General features: G+C 43.5%; 1 protein-coding gene across 2 annotated transcripts in view; it reads left to right on the forward strand.

The window, feature by feature from the left end:
* The window catches only part of LOC116628074 (IQ domain-containing protein K-like), a 125469-nt gene extending 104121 nt beyond the window's left edge, over positions 1–21348 (forward strand). Inside the window, exons 9-10 of one of the 2 annotated variants that reach the window (XM_032398148.1) lie at positions 18905–19001; positions 19211–21348. In XM_032398148.1, coding sequence (XP_032254039.1) covers positions 18905–19001; positions 19211–19289 — 176 coding nt within the window. In that variant the 3' untranslated portion in view covers positions 19290–21348. Of the gene's footprint in view, positions 1–18904; positions 19013–19210 lie in introns of both variants that reach the window. The other variant, XM_032398149.1, reaches the window with a different exon arrangement.
* Position 21349: the final 1 nt, after the last annotated feature.

Raw genomic sequence — 21349 nt, forward strand, 5'->3', positions numbered from 1 at the left:
TATTTATGGAGTTCAAATGCTTGGGAGAAATCTGTTGGTGTTTGGTTTCATACGAAATCCATCAGGATCCAACCTCTGATTAAATCACTGAGGGCAAGAAGCCCATGTCCCTCTATGCCTGTTAGCCTGGTTTAAAGGGCAATGGTCCCGCCCACCTAATTGTCCCGCCTTCTCCCTGTGAGCGCCAGTCCAGCCCTGTTGAGGCATGGCATTCGCCCTTAGGATCTAAATTTAGGATCTGAGTAGCTCAAGTGTCTTGCCAATTTCTAGATTCAACTCTCATTAGTCCAGGACATGGAAAATTTTCAAGGTAAAGAGCTATGGAAGCTAGATGTTAAGAAGGGCAGGCTGATTCCTTTTAAACTAATTTAAAAACTGTCCCCTTATCAAAGTAATACATTCTCAGGATGAAAATACAGGAAAGCATCAAGAGATCAGAAAAGTTACTCACCAACGCTGTCGCTAATACTTTGGCATATAGAAAAACTTTCTTTTTAAAGATTTTATTTATTTATTTGACAGAGAGATGGAGAGAGCCAGAGAGCACAAGCGGGGGGGGGGGGGGGCGGGGGGGTGCTGATGGCAGAGGTAGAGGAAGAAGCAGGCTCCCCGCTGAGCAGGGAACCTGATGCAGGGCTTGATCCTAGGCCCCTGGGATCATGAACTGAGCTGAAGTCGGACGCCTAACCGACCAAGCCATTCAGGTGCCCCTAGAAAAATTGTTTAAAAGTGCCTTATTTTGTCCCATCCGAGTAGGAGGGAGGTAGCAGTAACTGTGTCTTATGTAATGTCCTCCCATTGCCATGTGCATCAGAGTTGCCCTCATTTGCTTTTCGTGGCATCTAGAGACTTGTCTCTTAAGAGGTTTCAAAGTGACGTTTGAAGCTGTCCAGAGAGAGCCACTAATGATGGCAGAAAAAGTCCAGGGCTTGGAGTCCCAAGATGTACCTTCAAACCCTGCTTGGAAGCTTCCTAGCTGTGTGTCTTTGAGCAAGGCACTTAACCTTTCCTTCTCTTCAATCTTTTAACTGTGAAATGAAATTAACACCCCTCTAAAAGTCCAACTGAGAGGTCATTTGAGTTAAAAGACTTGAGCTCATGCTTACCTGCAGATTCTCACTGGCTCTGTGACCTTGAGCAAGTTACTGAACCTCTCTATGCTTTAGTTTCTTCATCTGTACAATGGAAATAATAAAAGTACTCCCCTCACTGGATCCCAAAGAGACCCATATGAGACAGTGTGTGTAACACGCTTAGTCCAAAAAAAAAAAAAAAACATGCTTAGTCCAATGTCTCATACACATTAGGTGCTCAGTAATGATCAGTGGCTACTGTAAACCATACAACTTTTGAAGCATATTAGAGCCATTTTCCCACTATGGATGGTGAAATCAATTAGTGGGTTGCCACAGCATTTAAAAAATAAAAGAATAGGGGTGCCTGGATGGCTCAGTCAGTTGAGCGTCCGACTCTTGATTTTGGCTCACGTTGTGATCTCAGGGTCCTGAGAGCCAGCCCTGAGTGGGGCTCCTCACTCAGTGTGGCATCTGCTTGGGATTCTCTCTCCTTCTCCCTCTGCCCCTCCCCCTGTTCGTACTCTCTCTCTCTCTCTCAAATAAATAAATAAAATATTTAAAAAATAGAAGAGTAGATCAGAAAATATTGGTATGTATTGCTTATAGTAAGGGAATGCTCATCGGTGAAAGTTTAGTTTCAGGTGTGTGTGTTTGTGTACTATTAAAGCAATGTCAATCGTATTTCTTATTGTAGGTGGCAGTTTGCAAATATAAAAACCACTGGATTATATCAGATAAACTCGGTCCTCTGATCTTAGATTTAACCTGAATTTGCCCTATCTTTGGCTTACAAAACTGTGTATCTTTGGCTTACGAAAGCAGGGTAGCTCTAGGAAACAGCCATATTGAATGTACTTCGGCATCTTCTGTAAAAATGTTGTTAGGGTCAAACTCCATCAAATCCTTTTACAAAAATAAATCCTCATCTGAGAAATCTTATCCAGCACACGGTGCCAGGAAAAATGTTGCTTCCCTTGAGGAAATGGTTTGCTTTTTCCCTAACTTTCCCTGTTTACCTAGTCTGCCAGGAACCTCAGAGTTCAATTTAAAGCTCTTGTATAACGGCTTATTGGCTCTTCAGGCTAGCGTATCTGAATTCATTTCTCTTTGGACTTGGTTTTCTTTTTTTTTTCTTTCTATTTTTATTACTATATTTTGTCATGAATTATCTCAAATCCTTTTAGGGACAAAGGAAGATATAAATACATTCAGAAAGAAAATGGGCATCGGCCTTGTTTACAACACAGAGGTTGTGAATCTCACATGAGATCGTATATATGAAAGAACACGAAACGCTGAGAAGCCAGGTCCAGGGGGATTTGTCATTAGGGTGTATCCGACTCTTGCAGAGGTGTGAGTTTTATCAGCCTTGGAGGAAAGGAGAATACTGCTGGCCTTTGTTTTCATGGAATTTTTGAAAGTAACTTTCTTCTTAACTGATTATAAAAGTAATAATTGCAAAAAAGAAGCAATAATTGCCCTTTGTGGGAAGTTGAACAAAAAAGTTGGTCATTGTAAGTCTCACCACCCGGAGATGACCACTATTGAAAGGTCTTCTTTCTTTCTTAAAAACAGCTTTACTGAGATATAATTCGTATGTTATACAATTCAAAGTGTACAAGACAGTAACTTTTAGTATTTTCACAGAATTTGCAACCATGACTGCGATCAATTTTAGCATCTTTTCATGTCACAAAGAAACCCTATTCCCCTTAGCCATAACTCCCTAAGACCCCCCCCCTTCCTCCCAGCCCCAGAAAACCACTAATCTACTTTCCAGTCTCTATGTAGAGTTGCCTTTGTGACTGGTTTATTTCACTCAGCACAATGTTTTCAAGGTCCATCCATGGCATAGCATTTATCTATACTTCATTTCTTTTTATGGCTTGTATTAGTCAGCTTAGGCTGCTGTAACAACATACCACAGACTAGCTGGCTTAAACAACATTTTCCCACAGTGCTGGAGGCCGGGAGTTGGAGATCAGGGTGCCGCCGACATGGTCAGGTTCTGGTGAGAGCTCTCCTACAGGCTTGTGGAAGCTGCCTCCCAGCTTGATCTTCACATAGTGGAGGGAGAGCTCTGTAACTCTTCCTCTTCTTAGGACACTACCAGTTCTATGGGATTAGGGCTCGACCCTTATGACCTCATTAATCTTTTTTTTTAATCTTTTTTTTAAATAAAGATTTTATTTATTTATTTGACAGAGAGATAGACAGAAGAGCACAAGCAGAGGGAATGGCAGAGGAAGAGGGAGAAGCAGGCTCTGCACTGAGCAGGGAGCCCGATGCAGGACTCGATCCCAGGACCCTGGGATCATGACCTGAGCCGAAGGCAGACGCTTAACCATCTGAGCCACCCAGGCGCCCTGACCTCATTAATCTTAATCACCTCCTTAAAGGCTCTATTTCCAGTATAGTCACTTGAGGGGTTTGGGGCTTTACCATATGAATTTGAGGGGGAACACAAGTCAGCTCATAACATGACTGAATAATAGTCCATGGTATGGATGTATCACATCTTTTTTTTTTTTTAAAGATTTTATTTATTTATTTGACAGAGAAAGAGACAGCAAGAGAGGAAATACAAGCAGGGGGAGTGGGAGAGGGAGAAGCAGGCTTCCCGCTGAGCAGGGAGCCAGATGCGGGCTCAATCCCAGGACCCGGCCAAAGGCAGATGCTTAACGACTCAGCCACCCAGGCACCCTGGATGTATCACATCTTATTCACCTCTTCATCAGTTGATGGACGTTTGAGTCATTTCCATTTGGGGGCTATTTTGAATAATACTTCTATGAACATTCATGAACTGGTTTTGTGTGAACATGCATTTTCATTTCTCTTGGGTAAATACATAGGAGTGGAGTTGCCGGGTCATATGGTAACTGTAGATTCAACTGTTTGAGGAACTGGCAGACTGTATTCAGAGTGGCTAAACCATTTTACATTCCCACCAGCAATGGATGAGAGTTCCAATTTTTGCACATCCTTGCCAACACTCGTTATTAGCTGTCTGTTGGATTCTAGCCATCCTAGTGGGTGTGAAGTGGTATCCCATTGTGGTTTGATTTATGTTTCCCTGATGCCTAATGATGTTGAGCATCTTTTCATGTGCTTATTGGCCATTTGTATATCTTTTTTGGAGAAATGTCTATTCAGATCCTTTGCCTTTTTAAGTTGGATTATGATTTTATTGTTGAGCTGTAAGAGTTCCTTGTATATTCTAGATACAAGTTTCTTATTAGATACGTAAAGACGCAAGTTTCTTATTAGATACGTAATTTGCAGTTTTGTGGGCTGTCTTTTCACTTTCTCGGTGTCTTGAAGCACAAGAGTTTTCAATTTTGATGACATCCAGTTTATTTTTTCATTTGTTGCTTGTGCTCTTGGTATCATATCTAGGAAACCATGGCCTAATCCGAGGTCATGGAGATTTATTTTTTTCTAAGAGTTGTATATTTCAAGTGATTTCATTTAAGTCTTTGACCCATTTTGAGTTAATTTTTGTATATGGCCTGAGGGAAGGTTCCGACCCATCCTTTTGCATGTGGCTTATGCAGGTGTCCAGCAACACTTGCTGAAGACTCTTCTTTCCCCATTAAAGTGATCTTGGCACCTTTGTTGATAATCGGTTGAACATGAATGTAAGGGTTTATTTCTGGACTTTCAATTCTATTCTATTGATCTATATGTCTGTTCTTATGCTAGTACCACAGTCTCCATCACTGTAGCTTTATAATAAGTTTTAATTCAGGAAATTCAAGTCCTCCAACTTTCTTTTTTCCGAGATTGTTTTTGGCAATTCAGGGACCTTTGAGTGTCCAATTGTCATCTTTATTGTCAATGTTTTTGAAAATGCAACTTTATCTTTAATTTTACATCAATGAAATCATACTCCGTAACAAGTATTTTCACATGTCCCTAACTCTCCATTGTAAACATATATATTATAAACTTATTTTACATATTTAGTTATCTTCCGACTGGACACTTCTTCCTGAACTTCACCATTCTAAATAATGACGCCATGGCTGCCTTCATACCTAAGAGAGTTTAATTTTATTTGTGAAGCTACTGAAGATATTTTTACAAATTGAAAACATTCATCTTTTCATTCAAACTTTGAGATGATTTCCCTAAAAGCAGCAGAATCAGCACAAATAACAGTCAAATCTCACATTTGCAACTTAGAAAAGTCACTAACCCTTCTGAGCCTCAATGTTCTTATCTGAAAAATTCAGATAATAATAGTAGAGTTGTTTTCAAGATTAAAGAAATGTAGAACTAAATGGCCTAGCACACATATGACTCAATAAATAGTACTTACAGTTTTTTTTATGTTTTTATTATTTAAGTAGACTCATGCCCAGTGTGGAGCCCAACATGAGTCTTGAACTCACCACCCTGAGATCAAGACCTGAGCTGAGATAAAGAGTCAGACGCTTAACCAATTGAGCTGCCCAGGTGCTCCTATAATAGTAATAATTATTATTATTTTCATCATTGTTGTTGTTACTGTTGCTAGCGACATTAAAAGCTGCAACAGGTAGCCGAAATGGAGATGATGCACTGACATTCAGGTCTTTCCTATCAGCTTGGGAATTGCAATCGTAATGAGTAGACCTTAGGGGCTCCTGGCTGGCTCAGTTGGTGGAGCATGCGACTCTTGATCTTGGGGTCTTGAGTTTGAGTCCCACATTGGGTGTAGAGATTACTTAAAAAAATTTTTTAAAGTATATTTTTTTAAAAAATAGAGTGGACATTAAATGTTTCTCACTTTAGCCAAAGAACAGGGTTTTAAATATCATGCACCAAATAGATGCCTTCATTCCTAAATCTTTGTATGTATTTCAGATTAGTTTCTTAGAAACATTTCTCAGCAATGGCCATGGGATGGTTTAATTCCATTTGTGTAGCTATGGAAGATATTGTTTACATATTGAAAACACTTATCTTGGGACGCCTGGGTGGCTCAGATGTTTAAGCATCTGCCTTCGGCTCAGGTCATGATCCCAGGGTCCTGGGATCGAGCCCCACATCGGGCTCTGTGCTCAGCAGGGAGCCTGCTTCTCCCTCTCCCTCTGCCTGCCTGTCTGCCTACTTGTGATCACTCTCTCTCTCTCTGTCAAATAAATAAATAAAATCTTAAAAAAAAACCAAACCACTTATCTTTTAATTAAAACATGGATTAGCTCCAAGAGAGCAATAGCTCTGTCTGGCATGTTTACCGTTTTTAGTCTAGCATCAACAAACACAGAGTGGAGGCTGACAAAGGAATGCAAAAAGGAAGGCAGCAGGCTCCCAACATAATTTGTTGCTTTGGATAACTTTGTAGAGACAGCAGGAGCTAAAGGGGCTTTGCCCAGGAAAGCAGGTACACAGCAGTTTGAGCAACGACAAGAATTACCATTTATTATTATTATTTTTAAAGATTTTATTTATTTGAGAGAGAGCGAGAGTGAGAGAGATCACAGAGGGAGAGGAAGAGGGAGAAGCAGACTCACCGCTGAGCAGGAAGCCTGATGCGGGGCTCAATCCCAGGCGCCTGAGATCATAACCTGAGCCAAAGGCAGATGCTTAACTGACTGAGCCACCCAGGCGCCCCAAGAACTACCATTTATTATTATGCACCTGTTGTATCTGTTGTGTCATCATTCTTCTGGTGGATTTTTGTATGTGACCTCAGTTAATGTATTTGAATATTAAGATTACCTGTGCAGTAAGATCCATGGGGAACCCACTGTTATAGGCAAGGAAACAGAAGCTTCGAGAGGGTTAATGACTGAGCCTAGGGTGTGCTGGGTAAGTGCCGAGCCCAAATGCAAACACCTCTCTGATACTAAAGTCTGGATGTTCTTTTCCCAGGAAAGATGTGTGTCCTTTTGTGTCCTAGAGGCAGAGAGAGAGGGTGGTTGGAGCTTACAAAAGGAAGCTAGAGTAGGATTCCTTAATTAGGTCAACAAAAATTGATGGAGCACCTGCTCTGGGGGTGGACTGGACAGTTCCAGGTGCAGGGGATACAATGGAGACCATATGCCAACACCTTGCTCTCCTGGAAACCCAAAGTCTAGTGGGGGAAGCAGACACTATTCCAGTAATCACACAAGTGCTTGATTACAAACCGTGATGAGTGCTTCAAAGAAGTTCAAGGTGCTACCAGAGACTAGCAAGGGAATTTGACTAGGTTCCCCTAGGCTGAGATCAGAAATGAGCTGGGAATTAACTAGATGTGAGTGGCAGGGAGGGCTTTCCAGGATGAGAAAGGGACCTAAGTAGACCCTGAGCCTGGAAGGGGGACCAAAAGAAGGCCTGTGTGGCAAAAGCAGAATGCAGGGTGATGGGGCAGCCGGGAGCGAGCAGTGGCCTCATGGACCCTGTTAAAGACTGTGGACTTGATCCTGAGGGCAGCAGGGAGCCTTTAAAGGTTTTTAGCTGAGCAGTGGCAGCATCAGATGGGCTATCTAGAAAGATGGATGCGGCCACAGGTGGGGGACAGATTAGGTGACCAGTTGGCAGTGGAAATGGACAGAAGTGGATGCATTTAGGAGACATTTATGGGTTAAGAATGACATAGGGGGTGCCTGGGTGGCTCAGTTGTTAAGCATCTGCCTTCGGCTCAGATCATGATCCCAGGGTCCTGGGATCGAGCCCCGCATCGGGCTCCCTGCTCAGTGGGGAGTCTGCTTCTCCCTCTCCCACTCCCGCTGCTTGTGTTCCTGCTCTCGCTGTGTCTCTCTCTGTCAAATAAATAAAATCTTTAAAAAAAAAAAAAAAAGAATGACATAGGTGTTATGAGTAATCCTTTCTAAAACGGAGTTTTGTTTGGAGGTAAATATGTTTCTCACCAATATCCGTGGTTGGAAACATTCACGTTTTCTTTTCAGTATTCTTCATACTAGGAAGAACCCTGTGGTTGAAACTCTTGGTTTGTTATTTCCCAGCCCCCTTTTTAACATTTGATAAGTTTGGTTTCTTAGTCCTTGGGGCTTCTTGACTTGAGCCCTGTCTGCTCTGGGTTCTGTACCAAGCACTAATATAATGACTGAATACAGCTCCAGTCCCTCAGTACAGATTGAAATGATTTCTTGATTAGTTATTAAATTGTTACACTTGCAAAGGAACTGCTTAAAAATAAACTGGAGGATTTGTTTCCTTTTCGCTTAAAGGCAACATTTAATATTCGAGCTTGTGCCAGTCTGAACTGGATGAGAATGTTTATACCCAGGCTAATTCAAAATGCTGGGGATATTTCTAAAGGCTCAGTCTTGGCAGCGGCAGCTGAGAATGCAGAGATAAATAAAAAAGTCACAAGACGCGGCTGATGGGGTTCGTCTGTTCATTCACACCCATGACTCATTAGGCTTTTGAAGACATTGAATTTTGAAGGGCAACCTAGTGGATGGTGGCGGTGTAATTGGCTGTGCTGAAGCTCCAGTCTTGATGCAATTCAGCTAAATGGACCTACCCTCGGGAATTGAGATGTGGAGAGAAAATGCTTATAGAGATATAGACATAGGAATAGCACATAAAGCTTACTCACATGACTTAAAGAAAATGAATTTAAATATCTGTTTGAAAATAGCATATTTTCCAGTTTTTCTACAGACACTCTATTACTTGTATGATTAAGAAATAATTTCACTGGGGCGCCTGGGTGGCTCACTTGTTAAGCATCTGCCTTCGGCTCAGGTCATGATTCCGGGGTCCTGGGATGGAGCCCTGCGTCGGGCTCCCTGCTCAGCAGAGAGTCTGCTTCTCCCGCTCCCTCTGCTGCTCCCCCACTCCACCCCCGCCTCTTGTGTGCGCTCTCTCAAATAAATAAATGAAATATTTTTTAAAAAAGAAATAATTTCATCGAGGGGTGCCCCGACTGGCTTAGTCGGTAGAGCAGGCAACTCGATCTCAGGGTTGTGAGTTGGGTGTAAAGATTACTTAAAAATAAAATCTTTAGGGGCACCTGGGTGTCTCAGTCGGTTGGGCATCTGCCTTCGGCTCAGGTCATGACCCCAGGGTCCTGGGATGGAGCCCCGCATCGGGCTCCCTGCTCAGCGGGAAGCCTGCTTCTCCCTCTCCCTCTGCAGCTCCCCCTGCTTGTGATCTCGCTCTCTGTGTCAAATAAATAAATACAATCTTTAAAAAAAAAAAAGAATTTTATTGAGCACGTAAGGGCTACAGAGACTTGCTCAGGTCACCCAGTTGGTAAATGATGGTAGGATTCTGGTTCCAGAAGGTGTGCTCTGAGCACTATGCTCTGCTCTGATGCCCCTGTCACTGGTTTTGCCTTGGTGGTTCCCTTCCCCCACTGGGGCCTCACTTATAAAAAAATAAGCCTTTTATTAAATATCTTCCTTTCCAGGAATCCAGATCCTTTCCAGGGTCAAAATTTGATAATCCCCATGTTTCTGTCTCAATATAACCAATGTTGTCGCTTCCAGCACCAAATGTTTTCCCGTTTAAAATACTGCCTTCGGGGCGCCTGGGTGGCTCAGTTGGTTAAGCGACTGCCTTCAGCTCAGGTCATGATCCTGGAGTCCTGGGATCGAGTCCCGCATCGGGCTCCCTGCTCGGCAGGGAGTCTGCTTCTCCCTCTGACCCTCCGCTCTCTCATGCTCTCTCTCTCTCTCTCTCTCAATAAATAAATAAAAATCTTAAAAAATAAATAAATAAATAAAATAAAATAAAATACTGCCTTCAAGGAGACTTCACTGAATTTACTTTAGTAACACTGTTTAGAAGTCAGCATTAAGTCTTAATTATTGCACATTCAAGACTGTCAAATTCTCCCCAATGCCTTGTGGCTTCCAAAAGTCTCAACTTTTCTTAAAATAATGCAGCCCAACGTCTGACACTGTTAAGAAAGGGAGGTAAACTTATCAGACTACTGGCATTTACCCCTCGAATGTCAACATATATTTCTTCTTAGAAAAAAAAAATCTTTCACCATTTGTTCTTCCACTGGGGAGACATGGAGTTATTTTTGTTGATTATTTTTACACTTTTTCTGTGTTCTTCCAGTGTTCTATAATGGCTATGTTTTGTTTTTATAATGGAAAAATAACCTGATTTTTAAAATTCAGTCCAATAATGCAGAAGAGAAATAAAATCTTGGTAACATGTATTGTATATCCCCTGCCTTCCTAATTGGAAAGTATGAAACATGACTGTAAGCTCCATTGGATGATTCTGGGTCAGGATCAGGGAGCCCAATTCTTACTGTGGTGCTATGACTTGATGGTTTAGACCATGGATTTTGAACTCAGATCGACCAGGCTTAGAATCTTGGCATGCCCATTTACTTAGCTCTGTGACCTTGAGCAAGTTGCTTAGTGTCTCTGAGCCTTATTTTTCTCATCATTAAAATGGAAATAATGATAGCATCTACCTCCCAGAGTGGCTGGGGAGATTGAATGAGATGATAAATGAACATAATGTTCAGCATTCAATTAATGCAAGTTTCTTGATTAATTATGTGATATTGTTAATATTCTGTTGCAAGTCCCTCCTAGGGACTGTGGAGGCACCTAAGACTTTTGGCCCTGGATCTGAATTAAAAGGTCCTCAGATCTTTATTCTCTTCTCCCCATCTTCCAATTTATTTTATTTTAATTTGTTAAAGGAAGTAAAACTTAAGTGAACTTCTATGTATGTATACCCTGGCATAATCACCACCCAGATCAAGATAAAGACATGTCCAGCCCCTCTGCGGGCTCTCTCGTGCCCCCACCAGGTCAGCAGACCCCACCCCCAAAGCAAACTCTATTTTGACTCCTAAAACCATAGAAGAGTTTTGCTTATTCTCTAACGTCGTATAAATGGAAAACACAGGACGAACTTCTTTGTGCCTGGCTGCTTTTGCTGAGCATTGTCTGGAAGATTCAGCCAGATTGTTGAGAATAACAGCAGTTTGCTCTTTGTCACTGATGTGTAGAATGCTTTCATATGAATATTATTACAATTTGTATATCCATTCACTTTACTGATGAACACTTGAGTTGTACCCAGTTTTTGGCTATTATGAAAAATGCTGCTATTATGAATGTCCTTGTATATGTTTTCTGGCTCACTTCAGTTACAGACTACCCAGGAATGGAATTGATGGGTCTGGGAGTATACATAATATTTTATTTTAGAGGATACTGCCAAGTCCTTTTCTAAAACGGTTGCATTTCCCATTCGCACTAGTGGTGCCTGAGCTTTCCAGTTGCTCTGCGTCCTTGCTAACACTTGGTATGGTGAATCTCTTTCATTGAAACCATCCTGGTGGGTGGGTGGATGTGTGCTAGCTATCTCATCATGCCTTTAATTTCCATGACGTCTAACGATATCGCACACTGTTTTATGTGATCATCCGCCGTTGGGACACACCATTGTGTTCCTAAACTCAGTTATACTCTTGGGATATCTGATAGCTCCGTTTGCCAGAATGAGATTTAAAAAATGAACACACATGCTCTGAGAGAGGTTGCAGAGGCTCTCCTAGAACCAACACAGCAGAGTTTGGGGCACACATTTCAGAGCATCTACGCTGACTTCTGCTTACTTTCAAGTTCTTAACTGTGTTTGATAGCGAGCTTGCAAGAGAAGTAACTTGCAGATGAGTGACAAGCTATGAATTTTTAAAAGTGCTAAGTGAGCTCTCTAGCAGCATTGCCGCTGATATTTCTACAATCCGTGTAGGAGAAAGGAAGTCACGTTAGCTGAGTACCCACTATGTGTCAATCCTTGCACCAGGCACTTTAAATATATTATCCCCTTGGGGCTCCTGGGTGGTGAAATTAGCTGTCGGACTCTTGGTTTCAGCTCAGGTAGTGATCTCAGGGTCGTGAGATCAAGCCCTGCGTGGGGCTCTACGATGAGCACCAGTGTGCTTAAGACTCGCTCTCCCTTGCCCTCTGCCCCTCCCCCTACTCGTGTGCATGCAGGCACACTCTCTTTTCCTCTCTCTGAAATAGATAAATAAATCTTTAAAAAAAAAACTTTTTTTCTAAAGATTTTATTTATTTTTATTATTATTTTTAAAAGATTTTATTAATTTATTCGACAGAGAGAAAGAGACAGCGAGAGAGGGAACACAAGCAGGGGGAGTGGGAGAGGGAGAAGCAGGCTTCCTGCCTAGCAGAGAGCCCGATGTGGGGCTCGATCCCAGGACCCTGGGATCATGACCTGAGCCGAAGGCAGCCGATTAACGACTGAGCCACCCAGGCGCCCCAAGATTTTATTTATTTAATGAGAGAGAGAGCACAAACAGGGGAGAGGGGCAGAGGGAGAAGGAGAAACAGGCTCCCTGCTGAGCAGGGAGACCCACGCTGGGCTGGATCCCAGGACCCCGAGACCATGACCTGAGCTGAAGGCAGATGCTTAACCAACTGAGCCACCCAGGAGCCCCCCCAAAAACATTTTAAGGGTGTACTTTGGAAGGCCTCAACCAGGAATAAATATAAAACAGGAGTCATTTGTTTTCCAAAAAAATTTTTTTTAGAAAGGTATAGGAGGTAAAAAAGGGGCAGAGTTGAGTGAATGAAAGAAACTGGTTTCCATTTTACCCTTAGAAACATCATCACGTTTGGCTTCCAACACCAACAGACAGAGCCTTGGTGTCCCCCTTGGAGACAATGTTAACTTTTGGTACTGAAGAATTTTAAATTTGCATCATCAAAATTTACAGAAAATGTGCCTCACTATGTTCCACGTGACATTTCTCCCTGTTCCTTCAAACTTGGCAAAAGCATCATGGCTTCGTATATTTTACCAGGTTTATAAATTATCAGATACCTAGTCATTCCCCGATTGTTGGGCCTTTAGGTCATTCCCAAGATGTTTTTGTGGTAAAACGATGTGTTAGCGAACACCTTTGTCTGCAGGCCTTGTTGTGGTATCTTTGGGTACAGAAATGTTCATCTACCGGGCGAGAGACACTGAGAGACCATGACCTTGCAGGAGTTAAGAGCATGAATGCAGGAGCCAGACAGCCCACGGTGTGACCCTGGGCAAGCCACACAACCTGTGTGCCTCGGTCTCCTTGTCTGCCAGGCTGGGGAAAATCACGGCACTTACCTCACATCACTTCACACGTGTAAAGGGCTCGGTCAGTGCCACAGAAGCGTTTGCTTGTATTATTTACCTTGAATCCTAGAAACTGTGCCAACTGGATAACAAATTAATGCTTTAAGGCTTCTCAAGTATATTGCTGACTTGAGAGTGTGAACCAGCCTCCTCTTAGTAACTCAGGACGCAGAGCTGTTATGGGTCCATAGCTGTGTGACGGATGGACATTTATTGAAACAACTTCTTCCTATGGTGTGTGCACATCTCTTGGTTCTTATAATTCCCTGTTTATTTTTCTGCTTCCCCCTCTGGACTGCGAGCTCCTTGAGATCAAAGACTATGTCCTAAAAATAATAATAGGTAATATTTACTGAGTGCCTAACTCTGGATCGGACTCAGTGCCAAGCACTTTGCAGGCCTTGTCTTGTTTGCTCCTCCCAGCACCATCTAACACCTGGCCCCTCAGGAGACAGGTGCTGAGTGCTGGCTGAGTGATAGAGTGCTCTTTCCCAAACTTGTCACATCAAAAGGATCACTCAAAGCACAGAGGTGCGGGATGCTGATTCCCAGGATTCACTCCTGGAGATCTGATTCTGAAGGTCTGGAGCAGCCCAGGGATCTGTCCCAGGTGATCCCTTTGTGCTGAGGCCACATCTGGGCAACCCGAATGAGTGGCTGGATGACCCCATGGCCCCTGAATTTCCTGTGTCTCAAGCCTTAGGCAGTTTCTCCCAACTGTGCGGAGTTCTCAGCCCGGTCACTGACTGGAACAGGAGAGAAGGAGGGTGACCGAGAGGAGGAAACTGTAAGCAAGTCTCATTAGTATGCAGGGCCTTTCTTGTCACACTGCCTTTAATTGAAGCTGAAGGGCTGGCTCATGTCTCTGGGATTTTCCACTCTTTAGCCCTTCCAGAACTGGCTGCGCACCAGCCTGCTGAGGGGGACAAGGACGGTGCAGGGGCACGGAGGCATCTGTCTGTTGGTGCTGGAGACCAGCCATGATGATGTCTCTAAACTAAAATGGAAACCAGGTTCTTTCATTCAGTCATCGCTACCTGCTTCTCTCCTGCTGCCTCCTCCCTGGCTCCCTCCTTTTACCCACCTGCGGACCTACCTGTGCAAGGCTCTGTTCTGCCAAGACGGGGAAGAAAACCACTAAGGGGAGACTTTAATCTGTTTCTTAACTTTTAGCAAAGTAATCCCTGCACATGGTTCCCATGGTTAAAAGATAGTACCCCCCCCCCAGCCTTATCTGTGGTTATGAGCATCCACTGGGGGTTTTGGAACCTGTCCCCCGAGGATAAGGGGGGACTGCTGTATAGGATGGACAGAAGGACATAATGAGCATCATCTTTGTGTCACCCTCTGCTACGGCAATCACTTTGAACCCTTAGCTGTTTCTCTCTGGATAGTTTGATTTTAGATATGATAGATATGATTTTAGACAGTATCTGCTGATTTCCTGCTATGACAGATGAGGACTAGTTCAATTATAGCCCATCTCCACCTTCCCAAAGCAGTTAAATTATTCTTTTCTGTTCCTTTATTAGTTGACTTTGTAATTTCAAGTAATATACTACCATCTTTATTTCTTTTTACGTGTTTTTTGGGGGTGGGGGAATATTCATTCAATAGTGACCATAAAGTACATATAACTCTGAGGCAAACACTTTTAACTACCATCCCAGTTAAGGAAATAGAATACTGTCAACACCTTTAAAGCTTCTCCTCTCCCAGTGAAGCCACTTATTCTGACTTTTGTGCTAATTGTTCTGCCTTTTTTTTTTTTAAGATTTTATTTTTAAGTGATTTCTACACCCAACATGGAGCTCAAATTTACAACCCCGAGATCAAGAGTCGCATGCTCTACTCACTGAGCCAGCCAGGCACCCCCCGTTCTCTTGCCTCTCTTTAGAGTTTTTCTCATCTTTAAAGGCACTCCTCGGTATTTAGATTTGCTGGAAATAGAATCGCACTATACGTATTACACTGTGGCTTCTACCTTTCCTTCAATATTGGTGAGCTAATCTAAGGTGACAGGTTTAGCTGTGGTTTATTCATGTTCACTGCTGTATACTCACCGTTCAAGTAGACCACAGTTTATTTATTCAGTCAGCTATTGATAGACATTTGGGTTGTTTGCAGCTTTCTGCTATCATGGACATCTTAATCCACGTGGCCCAGAACATGTGTGCAAGCGTTTCCCCAGGGGATGGATGCAGGAGTGCAATCGCTGCATTGCAGGGAGCGTGCATATTCAGTTTGACTTGGTAACGCCACTTTTCTAATGTGGTGACACCAATGGACAGTCCCCACCCCCAAGACTCTGACCTGATTGGCCGGGGTTGGGCTGGGCATTGAGAATGTTCAAAGCTCCCCAGGTGATTCCATCATGAGGCTCCACGTCCACCGTTATTTCCAGTCCATCAACTCTAGATAGTGTTTTTTCAATTTGGAGGAGCGGTCCTAGCAGCCCTTTCTGCTCTCCTTTCTCAAGATTTTTGTGTAATCATCTAGAAGAGATAATTAAGGGCTTTTTTCCCAGGCAAAGTCGAAGTGTAGGGGTGGCTAAGAGAGGTTATCAAGGCATGGGTAGGAATTGGTTGATACTGGGACAAAGGGGAGCAGGTGAATTCTTCCTTCAGGCAGGGCTGAGGAACAACAGGAAACCCAAGGGCTGGATTCTTCCCAGCAGCCAACCCTTCCTTCCCTCTCTGGCTATTGGTAGCCTCTAGCGTCTGTCAGCCAGCTAGCTGTAGGCCAGAGAGGTCATTCAAACTGCTTCAATTTTGAGACATTGAGGGGAACTCCAGGCTCTTCTGAACTGCTGTGAGGGTCTTTATGGTCATGTTTTTTTAAAGGGACTCCAACCCTAGTTTGGGTTTCCCAACTGTGGCTGACAGTAGCAACATACGGGAACTTTGGCTACCTGGGCCTCAAGACCAACTAGATCAGAATGTCTGGGGTGAGACCCAGGCACTAATAGGCTTCAGACGTGGCCCGGGTGATTCTTAAACGCAGCCAGGGTGGAGAACCAGCGGCAGTGGATCAAACTCTAACTTGTATCCATCATCACCTGGGGGGCTTGTTAAAAACATGAACTGGCTGGGCTCCACTGTTTCTGATTCTTTAGGTCTGGGGTGGAGCTGCGGATTTGCATTTCTAACAGGTTCCCAGTGATGCTGGGAACGTTGCTGCTCCCCCTAACCCTGCCTAGGGCACTATCTTGCCCCTGAGGTTTCCCTGCATACCTCCCTGTCTGGACCCAGAGCAGCCCTGTACTGAGCTGTTCCATCAGGTGGAGCAGACCTCCTCCCAACTCTGTATTATGTGGTCAACTCTGGTAGCTTAAAATCGACTACGGAAATTGGCAAATGCTCCAAGTCGGGAATCTGTCATTCCCACTAAGTTGCTAAACATTCCCATCCGGATCACATCATGGATTAGCAGGATCCTGGGAAAGCACCTACAGAGGTGTAGCGCATCCTTGGCTTTGAAGGTTCATTGTCGTCAATAGGATCTAGAAACACACAGGGTATTCATGGTGGTTACCCATAGAGCTTCCACATTATATGGACAGAAAAGGTGTATACGCTCAAAACAATTCTTTAAAATTTCCAGGGACCACAGGTTCTAAGTATTAAAAATACGTTTTCCCGGGGCGCCTGGGTGGCTCAGTCGTTAAGCGTCTGCCTTCAGCTCAGGTCATGATCCCAGGGTCCTGGGATCGAGTCCCACATCGGGCTCCCTGCTCAGCGGGAAGCCTGCTTCTCCCTCTCCCACTCCCCCTGCTTGTGTTCCCTCTCTCACTGTGTCTCTCTCTGTCAGATAAATAAATAAAAAATCTTTAATAAAAAAAAAAAGATTTAAAAATACGTTTTTTTTTTTCTGGTTTTGAGTTATTTTTTTCTTCTGGTTTGAGTTATTAATACAGTCATTAGTAATTCACAAAGCCAAATAAATATACTATAGCTTTTGATAGTTATTAAACATAGAAAGGAGACTCTGGGGGACAAATTGCCTCCTTGTTTGGCACCTGGGGATTTTTCCACACTTGGCAATGCCAGGACCGGGAGAGGTAGGAAAGGGGATCACATATAAACCCCACCGACTGCAAGTCCACACTGGCACAGCTGCGGATTTGGAGGGGGACTTTCTTTGAATAAACCATGACCAAATACCCGTATAAAGCCTTTGTGTAGCCCCAGCTTGAAGACTGCCGTACTAGCCTGGGCTGCTGAAAGCTTTTCAGTCCACTTCCAACAGGAAGTAACTGTGCTGCACATCATGGCGTCCCTGCACTCCATGCTTGGGCCCTACACGGTAACAACACCCTTTCTGCTAGAACACTGCTCTCCGTGTGCGACCAGAGCCTGTGACCTTACTCAGAAAAACCTTCAGGCATTAATGCCCAGGACATGCACTTGAACACTAGAAGCAAAGACTTATTAAAAACGAGTGGGTCTTTCTTGGGGGCGCATGGGTGGCTCAGTTGGTTAAGCGACCAACTCTTGATTTCGGCTAAGGTCATGATCTTGTGTTCTGAGATCAAGCCCTGCTTTGGGCTCTGTGCTCAGCACGGAGTCTGCTTGAGATTCTCGATTCTCTCCCTCTCCCTCCCTGCCCTGCCCCCACTTGCACGAGTGTATGCTCTCTCAAATAAATGAGTAAAATCTTTAAAAAAATTTTTTTTCTAAATGAGAGGGTCTTTCTAAAAGGATCCCCCCCACCCTGGGGGACTGGGTTTCCCTATTTTTCTAGGGGAGGGGCTTTTCCCTATTGGGACAATTTCCCTTACAAGTTGTGCTGTCCTGTGTTCTGCCAACTTTCCTGTTTGGCCGAGGCAGGAAATCCCCCAGATCACATTCTTTTCCAGACCATGAAAGACTAGAAAAGATTCCCTTCTGACCTTGTATTCACCCCAGTGTTATCCTGAGTTTTTAATTTTGGGTGGGTGGGGGGAGCAAGGTGAGTGGTGACAGATTGGGCTGAGTCAAGAGCCTGGAATCTGTCATCATCTTCAGGAAAACTTCCTTTCTTCAGTCCCCCGACCTGCAAAGCACACTTTTGACCTTCTACTGAACTAAATTAAGAATGGCTGTGATGGACTTTGAAGGCATTATGCTAAGTGAAATAAGTCAGGTAGAGAAAGACAAATACTGTATGACTTCATTTATATGTGGAATCTAAACAAAAAACAAAACAAAACCCAAACTTACAGGAAAAGAGATCAGACTTGTGGTTCCCAGGGACGATATAAACTTCCAGTTACATGATAAATCAGAACTAGGACCCTAATGTACAACATGATGGCTACAGCTAACACTGCGGTCTGGTACATAGGAAACTTGTGAAGAGAGTAGGTCCCAAGTGTTCTCATCACAAGACATTTTTTCCTTTTTTTCTTTTCTTGGTATTGGATCTGTATGAGACGATGGGGGTCAGCTGAACCTATTATAGTAACTGTTTCACCATATACGTAAATCAAACCATCTTGCTATCTGCCTTAAACTTAGACAGTGGTGTATGTCGATTACTTTTCAATAAAACTGGGGGGAAAAAAGAATGGCCACAAACATTACGTGGTTTTGAAGCTTTAGATTCCATCCTTGGAGCACAGTGGCCCTGTGTTCTTCCCCGGTGGGTCCGTGGTGCCAGAACCGTAGCGGGTTCTCAGTGGGTTTCAGTGTCATGGACCTCCACACATCAAAGTTTGCTGTTTGCAAAATGACAAGTCTGTCTAGGTATGTAAATCGATTCCGACTTTCTCTTTCATTTCTTTGCAGTGAAATGCAAAATGGAGGATGATGAGGAGGTTGCACCTAAGACCACCACCTTAACCACTGGTGGGATCTTTTCCCTTCGGAGCTTCGATAACCCTACGTGAGGAAAATGTACAAATTATGCTTCCTCTTTGTTGATTTTTTTTTTAACGACTAGATTTGGTACATGTGAATACAGAATCTTTTCTGCACAAGATAGGATTTGTTGCAAACATGCTTTAGTGCATATAGTTTATCCTACGAGAGTACGAATCTAAACTTTCTGCATTATCTCCAAATTTTATTTTTTATCCATTATTATTTCTTCAGTGCTTCAGGTATATTCTTCTACACCAACTGCTGTGAAAATGTACAAGCTCTAGTTCCAAGAGACGTTGAAGTGCTTTAGTTACCAGTTTCCCACTTTGGCTGCTTAAATTTAAGTCCCAAACCTCTGCCGTGGGTTTTAAGTTTATCTGGTGAGTATTCTTTTCATAAAAGAAGACGTATTGCCTACGACCATTTCCAAAGGAGACGGACTCTTAACTCTGACTGCAAACCCAACAAGTTGAGACACTTAAACCCAGACAAAGGACTTTGGTTGTCAAATCCCCAAAGTACTATAGAAAGTTCCTCATTTGCTGGGTAAGCTAACTTATTACCCTTATTTGTTCTGCGGTTTGCTGTTAACCAGGATTCCCCCATTCAAAATGCCACAGACTTAGCCTCCAGGCAAATCCAAAAGCCTCATAGTTATTCTGGGTGGTTTTGACAAGCTACCACACATCTTAAGTAAATAGTAAAGCCTTTATTTTTGTGTTAAGAACAGCATTTTGAAAATAAAACCTATCTGCCCATGCTTTACAACCTTAAATTTGTAATATTTATATACAGTCATTTATGGTACACATTGATTGTCTTGAAATTTCTTTAACGATTTTTTTTTTAATAAGTATGCAACAGTCAGCCAGGGGAGGATAAAGGTACATTATAAAACACACATTAATACATTTAATAAATATATATTATCTATCAAAAACGAGCTTTAGCTCTTTATCAATTAATAAAAAGCACCTGCTGAGAACTCTTGTAAGCTGGTATAATCATTGCATCATTGGATTATAAAAGCCACAACGCTCCCTTTCAGTTTGGGGTTTAACTCAGCACTGGCCGGCCTGGAAGACCACTCCAAGTTTACCCTTGTTTGGTGGGCCCTGATGGAATCTGTGCTAAAAGCACGGGATCCCCAGATTTTCCCAGTTTGCCAATTCTCTGAGCTGATTCCCTCACTCCCCACCCTCCATATCCAGTGGAGAAATCCAGGATAGAATGACCATTTTCTATTAAAAGGGGGGACAAGCGTGGCTGTTATAGTCCCAGAGTGATTTTGATAACCAGACACAGAAAGTATTGTGCTTACAATTAGGTATTTTGATCACAGATGCTCTCCTTCAGGTCATTTTCCCTCAACAAGTGTTGTTTACATAAACAGAGGTGCCATTTGATTTTGTATTTAAAGTTTGCTCCGTGGGGGCAACTGGTGGCCACAGTCTCTTGGCAAAGAGGTCTCTTTGTACCCTTCAGGTGGAGTCATTAGAAAAATACCAGTTCTCTGCTCTCTGCCCTCACTCCCCACCTCTGCCCCATTGGGAGGGCATCCAGCCCACTCTCAACCTTAAAGCCAAAATAAAACAAAACCCAGAATTGCAATAACGTATCAGAGATTTAAAAAGGGAGGGAGAAAAGGTCTCATTAAGTGAGGTTTCCCATGGCTCAAAGCTGGTTCCGTTTTTATGTTGGTGAAACGTTACTTTCCCCTTGTAGCCATTTATGCTGTGCTCACTTTATATGCCCGGACCACCAAGAACTGAGAGAAAAAAACGATCAGGTGAATTGCTCCCTTCTGCAAGGGGGGAAGGGGGGGACTCTTGCAGACGGAATCACTGATGGGATCAGAGAGCTCCAAAGGACTCCAGAGAGCGGGGGTAAGCAACCATTTCCTGGCACGAGAATGTGTATTGCTGTCGTTTTTCATCGGACTAGACCGAGGTGTTTGTGGAGATTTCTGTATTTTCACAATCCTGGGTCTGCATGCAACCACCACCCCCATCCTCACCCCGGGTCCTAGCTTCTTTCCCTCCCTCTCCTCCCCAATACTCCCGGTTTCCAGTCCACCAATGACGCTCCTTGACAGAGGATTGGAATCTGATTCTCTAGAAGCAAGCACATGCTCTGGGCAGGGGTGGGGCTGTTTCCCAAAGGTCAGGTAGGGGTGGCATTCTGGTGCCATGCTTTTTCCTCCTCATGCGTGGCAACACAAGGAAATGCACTAGCTGGAAGGAAAACTTGGAGGAGGGCCACATAGGGATGGCCAAATTGGCTTGTTTACCCCATTGCTCTGCAAGGTTGCAGGGGGGAGGGGGACTGTGGCGAGGACGGGACACAGCAGAGACTAGGGCCTTGAGAAAA

This window comes from Phoca vitulina, unplaced genomic scaffold, assembly GCF_004348235.1.
Source record: "Phoca vitulina isolate PV1807 unplaced genomic scaffold, GSC_HSeal_1.0 scaffold110, whole genome shotgun sequence".
NCBI classification, from domain to species: domain Eukaryota; kingdom Metazoa; phylum Chordata; class Mammalia; order Carnivora; family Phocidae; genus Phoca; species Phoca vitulina.